This window comes from Zonotrichia albicollis, chromosome 8 (assembly GCF_047830755.1).
Source record: "Zonotrichia albicollis isolate bZonAlb1 chromosome 8, bZonAlb1.hap1, whole genome shotgun sequence".
In the NCBI taxonomy this organism is placed as follows: domain Eukaryota; kingdom Metazoa; phylum Chordata; class Aves; order Passeriformes; family Passerellidae; genus Zonotrichia; species Zonotrichia albicollis.
Genome location: NC_133826.1, coordinates 14,734,022 through 14,746,621, shown reverse-complemented (window position 1 = coordinate 14,746,621; position 12,600 = coordinate 14,734,022). Strand labels below are relative to the sequence as shown.

Here is a 12,600-nt window from a genome sequence, read left to right as displayed (position 1 = left end):
GCCTGTGAGTGGTCATGGTTAATTTTATTGCTGTCCAAGGTAACAAAACAGATGTTAACATAGTACAGTGTGATTCTCTGCAGTGCCTGCATTTACTGTAACTTACAAAAGGTGAAACTGCAAAGGTTTAGTGGCATTCCATTATGGTTAAATTACTCACACAGCTCTTGTGTCTTTTCTCTCCCACAATCTCAGGAGAGGCGACTGCACTGCAGACATTGCTTTGAGGTAACCTGGCAGAGAACTGCATGTGTTATATCTGAATACCTCCTGGGGTGTGCTGCAGGCTGCTCCTGGGGCTGCTCTCTGCCTGCACCCTGGGGCTGCAATGCCAGCAGGGTACGATGCTGGGATCCAGAGCAGGGTGACCCTGCAGTGACTCTGGGCTCCGTGTGTGCAAGGGCTCGTGGGCCATCAGTGCCATCTCCTGGCAGCCCGGGAGTCGCTGGTTCAAGGCCTCCGTGCTGTTCTTCCAGCTTTTTAAGAAAACCAAGATAATTTAACAGAGTAGGAATTCCTTAATAAACTGTAGCAAAATAATTACATTACTTTCAAACTGTATTTTGCTAGTATAATAGGACTTGAAATAAACCATCATCTATAATTCTCCTTGCCAGAAAAGCAGGGACAAAGGATCTTAAACACAGCCTTCATACTGATTTTACAACATTGGTTAAAAGTATGATTTTTAACTAATGTGTTTAAATCAGTGCTGTGTCTAATGTGAATACATTTAGTGTGATGCAATTAGTATTTTAAACTACTTCATTTACATGTCTACAGGAGAGAGTTGGTACCAATTTACCTGAATTTGTTTCTTAATGGCAATGATTAGATGAGTTTTGTGCAAAGAGAAGCCTTCTTCCTGCTGCCTGCACCATTAAATGCTAGTAGGGTGTTTTGGCATTAAGTCAGCCAAAATATATTCTGCTCTTGTATTTGCTAACCACATGCTCTCTTCCTGACTGCTGAAGTGAAATCATTCCAGTTTGTCTCCTACACGGCTCAGGAATCAGCAGCCTAACCCTCCAGACATCACATGGCTTTGAACTGCACCTCTTGCTGAGCAAGGTTATTAACAAATACTCTAAATCCAGAATGCATGAGAGATGTTTTTATCAGCAGTGCTGTATGGAGCCAGCAAAGTCCACAATGTAACTCACCTTGAAGAGGAAGAGCTGAAAGGCATGTGATATAATAAACAGGAGTGGGAGTCAGGGGCTGGGAACATGCCTGGCTCTGTTTCAGAAGTGCCACAATCAGTTCTCTTGGAAGCATCAGAGAAGCTGAAAGCTTTCCATGTATTTTGGGTGCATAGCACAGATTGGGGAGGATCAATGTAGGCACTTGAACTTGGGAAAAAATGGTCAGCCCTGCAGCTCTCTGAGCAGGAAAATGGGAGATGAATAGGTTACTTTGCAGAGATACACAGCTTTGAGAAACTTAAATGCACTACAGCAAAGAAAGGCTTCTTGGGGTGGGAATACCAGGAGGCCGTGGGCTGTGAGCAGGTGTGCCCCCAGATGAGCAGCAGCCAGGGCTGTGAGGGGAGGGTGAGCCTGAGAGTTGGCACTGGCCAGAGAGGCCCTCACAGCAGTGGCGGGGAGCGGAGCTGGCTGGCAGCAGTTTGGGGATTGGCCCTGATTTTACACCCAGCTCTGCAGAGACCAGCCCTCTCACCAGGTGCCTAATCCTTTACTTTTCAAGTGTTCTGGGCAGGATCTTCGTGTTTATTTTAAAGCTGGGACTGCTAGCACTGTAAAACAGATACTGTCATAATTAATAATTAATACTTTAAGTACTATTGCATTAACAAAGCATGTCAATCAAAGACTTTGCAAAATTGTAAAACTACCATAAAACTGGCAGGTTTTCCTTACTGACAGCAAACCTCAGTGTTGATCGCTTCTACTTATGTTCATGTTTATCTGTTGAAAGGACAATTTTAGGAGTGCATAAACAGCCCGAGTTCCACCCGTGCCAGCTGCCAGAGCCCCGACTGCCGCAGTTCAGCGCTCCCTTTCCCTGGGGCGGCAGCGCCGTGTGCCGGCGGGGCCGCGGCTCCCTCTGCTGCTGCCTTGGAGCACGACCCAGTGCACGGAGGGGCTTTGGAACACCGCCAGCCGCTGTCACTCGTGCCAGCACCGCACGAGCCGCGGCCACGGCACCGCTCCGCACGCTCCAGCCGCTTTAGCGGAGGGGCTGCCACAGGTCCCGGGAGGCCCGGCGGGGTCAGGGGCGGCTCCAGCCCCAGCCCCAGTCCCGGCGGCGCAGCCCCCGCCCCCAGCGAGCCGCGCCCGCCCTCAGGCACCGGCACGGCCCCGCGCACGCGCCTCTGGGCGGGGCCGGGGCGGAGCGCCGGCTCTGGGCGCCCATTGGCCGGGCAGGGGCGGGGCGAGGCCGAGCTGGGGCGGGGCCGCGGCCTGTACCGCTGGGGGCGAGGCGGAGCGCCGGCTCTGAGCGCCCATTGGCTGATGCGGGTGGAGGCGGGGCCCGGGCGGAAGCACCGCCCCGCGCGGGTTTCCCCAGCGGCGCCGCCGAGGGTTCCGCCATGGAGGGTCCGGGGTCGTGGTCTTCGGGCGGCGTGGGGCGGCCGCTGACGGAGGACGAGATGGCGGAGGTGAAGAAGGATGTAAGTGGCGGGCGGGCCCGGGGCTGGGCGCACGGCCCGGGCGCGGAGCGGCGAGCGGGGCCCGGGCGGGGGAGCGGAAGCGCTGTGGGAGCGGGCGAGGGACGCGGCGCGGGGGCGGCGGGAGGGACCGGCCCGGCCCGTGGCGCGTCCGGGAAGGCGGCGGCGAATCTCGAGCGCGGCTCTGCCCCCCGGGCTCTCCCGGAGCCAGGCTGATCATGACCCGCGTACCCCGGGCCGTGCCCGGCCGTGCTGTGTGCCGCTGCCGCCCGCTCGCCCTGCCGGGGCCGCGCTGCGGGCTCGGGCTGCGGCGCTCGGGCCGCCCGGTGCCTGCGCCGGAGGCAGCAAACGGGGGGAGTAACGTGGAACCCAAAGCTTGGCTGAAAGGGTGTGTGCTGCTCCTGGTGCCTGTAAAACTCTTAGTTAGAAAGCGTGGATTTCTACGTTATGTATACTTAGGGATTTTTTATTGTTCTTTATTTTCTTGAGTTTTTGAGTTTTCCCCTATACTTATTCATTGATGTCTGGAATCTGACGGAAGACTTCATCTGATTCGTTCTGGATTAATTTATCTCGACGTGAGCTTGGGGAGCAATGTACTCACCAACCTGAAAAAGTGATTGCTTAATTAAAAAAAAAAAGTAAAATCACAGTTTGTCACTTATTTATTGCCTATCCATTGTTCTGTTTGTAATTTACAGTATCTTATGTTTGATTCAGTGGGATTTTTTAATATTCTTTTAAAGTACAGTGAATACTGCTTGCAGTTTGGTTTTTGTTTCTTTCTAGTTTTATGCTTAAGTGATTTCCTTTAAATGCTTTGTCATAGTTCTGTGAGACATGTTTTCAAGCTAGTACTCGTTTCCACAGGGTAATACTGCAATATTGGGTAGTTACACCAAAAAAGGATAAAAGCTACTTGAGTCAGACACTGTAGGTGTAACACGGCAGGTGTGTTAGTGTGGGTCAGTGACTGAACCCAGGGCTGCAGCTCACAGAAATGCACGATTGTCACTTCAGCCCTTAACCTTACAGGTCCTGCCACAGTACTTGGAGGGGAAAGGATGGAAACCTTAGGTAGAAACAAATAACATTTTATCATCAAAATGTAGTCCCATAAATCTGACTTTAGAGTTTCTGCAGTCACATTTTAAATGTTGTGGCTTCATGACAGTCTCGGCTCTCTCAGAGCTGTTCAGGTAACTTTGATGGGATCTCTGCAAGCCAGGGTGCTGTGTCACATTAGCACTGTGTGTGACAGGGGACAGCACACCTCAGGAAGCTACAGCTGGCAAGGACATCTTGGTCTGGGCAAGCTTGACTTGAGGAGGAGTTAGAAAGTTTGGAGTCTTGCAGTTAAGAGCTGAGAAGGATAAGGGTGAGCCATATAAAATCACTCATACAATGGAATAGGGTTACAAAGGACACAAAGCAGCCACTACTGTTGTTGAGAGTACATACATTTATGGATGAAAGTGCATGTGTTTTGGATGTCAGTAATTTGTTGAACCTGTCAATAGCATAAATAAATAGGCTTAAATTTTGTAAATAAATAGGTTTATTTACAAACATTTTGAACTGTGAGTACATTTATGCTATTGCTTTGAGACCACTTTTGCTCAATGCACAGAAAACATCCGTAACTGCAGTATTTTGGAATTGTGCCTCAATGTGGCAATCAGATGATCAGAGAAAATGGGTGTATCTGTAGACAAAGTGAGTGCTGTTTGCTATAATTTCATTTTTACTTGACTATTTTGAAATGTGCTAACCTCAGACCTTATGTAGTCACATTTTCTATAAGTTGTCACTGTATTTCTTAACAAGCATTGGAACTCCTTAGTTCAGTCCAAGAGTTAATGAAAGTGATAATTAGGGAACAGTTTAAAAAAAAAAAATTTACACTGAGAAAAATCTCAACGAAGTAACACAGCAGCAGCCTTAAAAAATCTCTTGCTAACCTGATTCAAAATCATATAGGTTCCAACTACAGGCTTCTAAATGATTTGAAATGATGGCTCATAGCAGTTTGTTTTGCTTTTCAGGCTTTGGAAAGGATGCGTCCTTACCTGTGTGATAAGATCATAGCCGAGAGACACTTTGATTACCTGCGCTCCAGGAAAATACTCACCAGGGAGGACACAGAAGAAATTTCTGCTCGATCTTCCAGTAGGAAAAAAGCTGGGAAGTTGTTGGACTACTTAGCAGAAAATCCAAAGGGACTAGATACTCTGATTGAATCTATCAGGCGAGAAAGAACACAAAACTTCCTGTTACAAAAGATAACTGATGTAGTGCTGAAGGTCAAAAATGAAAAGCTTGAAGCTCTTAAAGGTAACAAATTTTTAATAATGTTGTGTAAGACATAGGTTTTATTTGGAGGGTCTGCAAAATTAAAATCCAAAACTAAAATCTTCCTCAGGTATTTGGAACAACATGTTTGGAAATGTTACCAGTTTGTGTTTAAGATCCTGGTGCATGTACCCTAGCTTTATCTGAAACATCCACCATAATAACAAGTAGCAAAAAAATCCCCTATTGTATTGTTATGATGGATGAATCTGTCTCCACATTTCAGTTTTGCTTTTCAAAAATGGGTGGTTATGTTCCATCTTGCATTTCTCTTCAAGCGGTTTGCTGCAGGGGCTGGATGCTCTGGTTTAGTTAAACTGTGTCTCAGCAGATGTGCAAGCAAATGCAGCTTGAGGGGAGTTCCCCTGCATGCCTTCACTGCCACAGCTTAAAGGAGACACTGTAAATACATGTGTGTGTTTTTCCATACAGGCTTACAGGTTTTGTTGACACCCAAACCTTGAAGTGACTGTGTGCACTCATAGTTTAGGGCAGAGAAAGAAAGTATAGGCTGTCTACACCAGAAGTGTTACTTCCCCTTCCACACCCATCAAAAGGCAAATAAAGAAGGAAGAAGTATGGTCTAACCACAGAGATGAAGGGCCTGAGGTTTGCTCTGGCTTCAGGTAAAATAGCCTTAAATGCTGTCCATGTTGGAGCAGAACCAGCAGGTGAAGCTCTTAGAAGTTTGAAGAACACAGTGAGAAAAATCTAAAAAAAGTTGGGCCAAAGCGCTAAAGTGACTTTCTAAAGTGAACTTTAAGTTACAGTGCATTTTTGTCAAGCACTATCTGGTACTGAGTACAGAGAAACCACTCATATCAGCCTACATAACCTGCATGTGTGTTTTGTAATTTGTCAGGAATTCTGGATGTCACAGGTGAGATGAAGGGTTAATCTGTTGAAAATGTGGACAGTTGATTTTTGACAGTCTTACTGATATTAAATCACAGCACAGTTTAAGATGTCCTCATACTGTAATTAAATCCACTATCTGTTTTTTTGTCTTAGGTTTAAGCTGCAGCACCTGTATGACCTCACTGTATGGAGGAACAAATAATCTTTCTAGATCATTTTCTGATGAATCAAATTTCCTGGATAAAACAAAAGACAAAGAATTTACCCAGATACATCACCCAGAAGAAGATTATAGCACCGCCGCATTTGTGTCTGCTGTGTCTCTTCATTCAATGAATTTGCCAATTGCAGAGATGGGGAGTTCACAGTGCAGTGTTTTCTCAGCCACCCTCCCGGGGCCTGGGGACCCTGGAGCGCCCCCGCTGCCCCCAGAGCTGCAGGCAGAGCAGCAGGAGCCATGCACCAGTTCAAGTGACAATTGCTTTTTGCCTTTAAGGTCACGTTCTGTTCAGCCACAGTGAACGCAGAGACTTTCCTCTGTTCCTCTGAATGGTACTGAAACTTTGTGGGATGGCTCATAAAGGCTAAAAAATGTTTTCAAACTGTTAGGAAAATTGGAGGAAATAATCTATGCAATTTCTGTTTTAATTTTGTAATTGTGTGATGCTGGTGCTGCTTGACTTTTTTGTTTGTTTTGTTTTTAGGGAGCTTTGTACAAAATACTGTGGTGTTACAGCAACAAACGTTTGTTTTTTAAACCAGTGTGTATAAGATTTCACATTTAGTGCGTAAGATTTCACACCAGCAGATACTTTAGTTGGAATTACAGAACAAATGGGTTTTTTCTTTTTGCAGAAACTAACAAATCAACTTTTCTTAATGTTTCTGGGAAACATGGTTAGGAAAAGTACTGAATATGGAAAAAAATCTGAACGAAAAGCTTAAGCTTACTTACCAAAAAGCTTAAACTCATTTACCAAGTTAAATGTTTCTCACTAGGATAAATTCTGCTCTCCATGTATATGTGTGCTGCTCCACTTGCAGAAATCCTCACAAATCTGGCCAAATCATGCTTATTAGCAAGGAGTTTCTTCCTTGTGTGAACTTTGTCCTACTGGTACATCAAGAGGCATCAGTATCACAAATACACTTCTGCATGCCTCAGCCTATTCTTCTTGTGTATTAGTTAAAGATTCCAGATTTGAGATGCACTTTAAATATAAATTGTCCTTAGTACTGGAAAAGGAATGTAAACTGCTCTAATGGCATTGTGAGGGCTGTAAGAACGCATTATTGTAGGATGCTATTAAGGAGCAAAGCTTGTATGCTTTGTCCCACTAGGGAAGTGGAGGAGAAGCTGTGTGACACAAAAGTATCTGTACCTGAAGGACTCTTGGAAATGTGGCACTTCAAATACCTCCTCTTCAAAGCAGACAGACAGGTTTATGTTTCAAATTGTTTAGAGTCAAATGCATTCTTTTTCAACATGGGAAGGTTCTCATTTCTTGCCACCATGTAACACACTGTATTCCTCTCATACTGGAATTGTAGCCTACCTTTTATGCAGGTGCCTGTAATAATTTCAAAATGACCTGGTGGATTCTTAATTTGACATGTGTACAGCTGTGTTCTGCAGTAATACACTTTAAAGGGGTGGGATGTTTTCAGTATATCAAAGGGTAGGTTTGTATTTAAGGTCCTCAGTTATTCTGGCTCTCATAGTGTGTACAGCCATGGAATGCCATTGCAGTGCACACCAGGGCAATATTACTAAACTGTTCTCCTTGTGTGGAGACAGACCACCTGCAGGACCTCAGTATAGTCTCTATAAATTGTTCTTCACAATTATTCTGTTTTTGGAAGTAGATTAAAATAAAATGCAATGTTCAACTACCCTCCATCCCGAGTGTATGAACATCTTACACGTGAGAAAGATAAGTTTATAAAAATCCTTGTTTTTCTTGTCTACATCTACAATCATATAGTGTCCAGGCAGTGAAAATGCTTTTCAGTGGAACTGCTTAGATGGGATGGCACTCTGGAAATTAAGTGCCTAAATATGCAAGCCAAACTTTGTTCTTTAACAAGAAATTAAGGATAAGGGTGAACTCCCTCTCCCATTAACTTGAATTGTAGTTGCCTGTACTTGGGATGTCTAGAAACTGATTTGTCTAAATGTGTAACCACTTAAAGAGCTCTGCTTAGGCTTGAGTCCCTTCCTGGGTTCTTGTAAAGAGAAGAGAGTGAGCAGGGTTGGCCTTAACAGAGAAAATGCACCAGCTCAGGGTGGAGGCTGCCTTGCTGCTCCCCATCCTGTCCCGTGCAGTGGGCAGGGACCACTCCCAGCGGAGCCTGCAGACCTGAGACCTTGAGTGAATGTATTGTCTTTCCAAATGTCTATAATGTGCATTTTTAAAACGTATTTTTATCACAACTTTTGGAATAAATTCTTTTGTACAATTGCCTGTTTTTCTGTCTGCCTCTCTCATTTTAAAGATGTACAGGTTGCAAGAGCAGTTGATGCCATTACCTTGATGTGTGGTTTTGGTTTTGTGTGCGCAGGAGGCTTTTGTTCTCCTTGTCTTTTTAGAGAAGTCTGGTGGAAAGAGTGACTTAATGTGAAAGGCCTGTGCTTGTAGGACTGCACTCAAGAGCACTCTGTAAGGAAAACATGCATGTGAAATCAACAGCTCTGCTGCTTAAGTAGTTTCTGCAGTTCATGACTACTATTACTAACCTGATTCTCGCTTTTTTTCAAATTACTCTATTGCTCAACTTCCTACGGATGTGAGAAGAGTTGCTTCCAACCACGCATACCGATTTCATTCTTAAATTAAGATTTTTATTAATAGCAGGGGAGAAACAAAAACTTTGAGTGCTGAGAAGCATGACTTGAAAAAGGATTTGCAAATGCTGCAGGCACTGTGGTGTCTCACTTCAGCAACTGTTTTCATTGTACTTTGTGTATAGGGCTTACTTCAAAATAATGACATGGTATTGATTATGAGAGATCAGCTGGATATGGTTTAGCATCTTTACAGTAAAGGAAGTGATCATAGTACAACCAAAACCCCTTCCTCAGATCTTATCCTGCTTCTGGTAGTAGAAGTAATCTGAACATAGAATCATGAAATATGTTGAGTTGGAAGGGACTCATGAAGATCCCGGAGTCCAGTTCCCAGCCCTGCACAGGATATCCCCAAGGGTGAGTGGCACCCTGTGCCTGAGGGTGTTGTCCAAGCCCTTCCTGAGCTCCGTCAGGCTGCGCTGTGACCGCTGCCCTGGGGAGCCCGTCCCAAACACGCTCTGGGTGAAAAAGCTTTTCTGATACCTGCCCTGAACCTGCCCTGCCCTCCGTCCCCTTAGAGCAGCGCCAGTGTTTTAGCTGATGCAGTAATGTGTGCATGAGTCAATCACAAGGGAGGTCTAGTACAAACTTGGTCCAACAAGTTTGAAAAATCTGTTTTGGTAAAGCTACCTCCTGGAGCAGTGATGATCAGCGCTGTGCCTGCCCTGGGTTAGCCACTGATCGGATATTAAGGTTTTTTCCCTCCGCTTAGCCTGGAGGTGTGGAAAGGGAGAAATGAAGGCTGGCTCGGTTTCGTGTCAGATTTTCGTTCTCTGGTCACTGGAAGGGAAGCCCCCGGTGCGGCGGAGCCCTCAGGCCCCGTTTCCCGCTCCGCTCCGCCGGCCCCGGGCCGGGCCCTGACAGCCGCGGGCCGGAACCCTCGGCGCGGGCGCGGTTTCCGCGGGCGGTGCGAGGCGCGGCCCCGCCATGGCGGCGGAGGGGGAGGACCCGCTGGGCTATTTCGCGGCCTACGGCAGCTCCAGCTCTGACTCGGAGCCCGAAGAGCCGCAGCCCGACGAGCGCCCGGCGGGAGCCGCCGCGGCCTCGGGGGGCACCCCGGGGCGGCCGCGGCTGCCGCCGCCCGACGAGCTCTTCCGTCGGGTGTCGCAGCCGCCCGCCTTCCTCTACAACCCGCTCAACAAGGAGATCGACTGGGAGAGCCGCGTGCTGCGGGCGCCCGAGGAGGTGCGGGGGGCGCGGGGTGAACCCAGGCGGCGCCGCGGCCGCCACGGGCCCCCCGGGCCGCCGTGACGGGCGCTCTGCTCTCTCCCGCAGCCCCCCAGGGAGTTCAAGGTGTGGAGGAGCAACGCCGTGCCGCCGCCGGAGACCTACAGCCCGCCCGAGAAGCCGCCGCCGCCGGCCCCCACCCTCGACATGGCCATCAAGTGGTCCAACATCTACGAGGACAATGGCGACGACGCGCCCCGCCAGGCCGGCAAAGCCAAGTTCCTGCCTGACGAGGAGCAGGAGCCCCTGGAGTCGGGTGAGCCCTGGCTGGGGCCGGCTGTGCCTCACTCGGAGGGAGGCTCGGGCGCTGCCGGAGCCCAGCGGGCGGGCGGGAGGCTGCCCTGGGCCCCGGGCCCCGAGGGAGCTCTGCCGGCTTCTCCTGCTCCACCGCTGCCCACGGCAGAGAGCCTGGCTGCAGGGCTGGGGGCACTGCAGGGCCGGTGCTTTGGCTTTGCTGCATCCAGCACAAACCCTCGAGCTGCCCCTCTGCTCCTCTCCCCCTCTGTCAGTAGCAGGGAAGCATGAGAGTCTGTGGCACTGTAGTTCTGTGAAACCAACAGGTTCACTCGTGGTGCTGCTAAAGCAGAAGGTGGTGTAAAAGCTTCAGGTGCTTTACACTAAGGTGTTGACCTTAGTTGTAGATGTAGGTCAGATTATTTTTATAATGTTTGCAAAACTTGGGGTCCAAAAGAGGAATCAAATAGGATGTCCATGGGACAGATTACTGAAGAAAATATTTATTATCCTCTTCATTTTCTATGATGGTACAAGCTGTATTGGTAATTTAGGTAGTAAAGAGATGTTTGATGAGTGGGTGGATTTTTTTGTTTTTAATTGCTGGAGAAAGAGAATAGCAATAACCAAGAGAACAGAACCAGAAGAAGAAATTCTGAGCTTTCAGAAAACAATACTTTCATTCATTGCTAAAGTTGTGAACAAAGCTTTTCCAAAAGAAGGATTTTTTTTGCTGTCTTGCCTGTTTTTTGGTTCTGGGTGTTCTTTCTCAGTAGCAGTTTTTATGTCTTTCTCCGTGTGTTCTATGTTTTCCCTGTCTATGCATTTCTCTTAGTCAGCCTTCATCCAAAGGACGAAGGTAAAATGTTAATTGATCTTGACATTATTTCCTGCTTCAAAAATGTCATTTTCTAGCTTTTTCTGTTAGCTAATCAAATAATAATTTTTTTAGAACAGGTACTGTACAGTAGCATAAAGCCTCTTTTCAGTTACCTGCAGTGGTTTGTGGCAATGATAAGAAGTAACCATTCCTGTACACATATGATCTGCATTCGAAAAATGAGGATGTTGTCAGTTAATGCTACAGTGTCTTTTTTCCAGCATCTCAGATGTGGTTAAGTCAGTTGTTCTAAGACAGGGTGGTGTTTAAGACAAAAAACTGGCTTTGCTGATCTTGATTAACTCTTTCTTTTATTTAAAGATGGTGAAAAAGACGAGGAACCAGCTTCTGCTAAGAAACGTAAAGTAGAGTCTGGAGAACAGGCGAAGAAGAAGAAGAAGAAGGTATAAGCAGGGTGTTTTGGATTTAGACATAATGAGAACTTCAAGGAACTTGGATTCCTCTGCTGGAATGGGAAACAAATACGTGTTTACTGCATTTGTCTCTCGGGTAGGGAATTTTATTTCTGTAGTGTGCTTGCCTTTTGGAAAGCACAAAATTAAATGGACAGTGTTGTGGTAGAACTTGTTTACTGAACAAAATTTAAACCTGTTTATTTGAAACAAGGATTTAGATGAAAGATTCATTGCCATGGATACTTGTGCTCGTGCAGGTTACAGGGCTTCACATTTTTGTTTATCAAGAAACCTGGTAACGTGCATTCTTCTGGACTGACTTTTCCATTGTGTCAAAACCTTTTATAAAGGAGTATATACTAAAGATTTTTTAGGTACTGGTCTGTGATATGTTCACATAATGTTGTTTTTAAATATATGTATAGACTGCAAATAGTCACTGGAATAAAACTACATTTGAAAACATCTGTGGTATAAATATTGCATTGCATGCTTGGTGAATAGGAGCAATGAATTGTGTATTATATGCCATTCACTGATATGTGACTTAACAGATTCCTCAGGGCTTTTTTGTTCAAATAAATACAAAACTACAAACTGAAAAAAATGGACCTAAAACTGAGTTTAATATTTTATAGTTATTTTAATGTTGTGGTATGTTCATCAGTGAAACATGAGACTAACTGATGGAGGGAGAATTGAAGCATGTAATGTGTTCTTCCTGAAACAGAAAATAGAATCAGGATATTTATGTGGACAAAAATTATGACAAAGCTGTGATAGAGTCTTTGCTGCCAAATTGTATTTATTTCAGTACAAACAGTTGGTATTCTTCTCAAAGTGCTAGCCAGTGTATGTTGCATTTGTGGTATGCTGCTGAATGGGTTTTGGGTCTGTATATGACAAGGTACCAGCTTGTACTGGATTGGAGAAAAGGTTGCTGTATATTTTCAGATAAAGATTCTGTGCCTTAGAAAATCTGCAGTGAGATTAGTGCCTGCTTATAGAGATTAATGTAATTAAATTGTTAATGTAAAAATTTTTTCTTCTGTCTTGGACTAGCTTTACTTTAGCAGAGCAGATTCTGTGTACATATGTGCTAATACGATGTTAATATTTTTAAGTGATTTTAAGAGATTTTTTTTTAACCTCAGTA

The 12,600-nt window shown here is 45.9% G+C and overlaps 2 protein-coding genes across 2 annotated transcripts; both read left to right on the top strand.

Moving 5' to 3' along the window:
* The first annotated feature begins 2,470 nt into the window (after positions 1-2,470).
* On the top strand, positions 2,471-8,302 carry BCL10 (BCL10 immune signaling adaptor). Its single transcript, XM_005482121.3, has 3 exons — positions 2,471-2,632; positions 4,675-4,963; positions 5,993-8,302. Exons 1-3 carry the CDS (start codon positions 2,552-2,554, stop codon positions 6,358-6,360), a joined length of 738 nt encoding a protein of 245 aa, XP_005482178.1. The 5' UTR covers positions 2,471-2,551; the 3' UTR covers positions 6,361-8,302.
* A 1,116-nt stretch (positions 8,303-9,418) lies between these two features.
* On the top strand, positions 9,419-12,600 carry C8H1orf52 (chromosome 8 C1orf52 homolog). The gene is made up of 3 exons (XM_074546059.1): positions 9,419-9,872; positions 9,963-10,170; positions 11,350-12,600. Exons 1-3 carry the CDS (start codon positions 9,615-9,617, stop codon positions 11,436-11,438), a joined length of 555 nt encoding a protein of 184 aa, XP_074402160.1. The 5' UTR covers positions 9,419-9,614; the 3' UTR covers positions 11,439-12,600.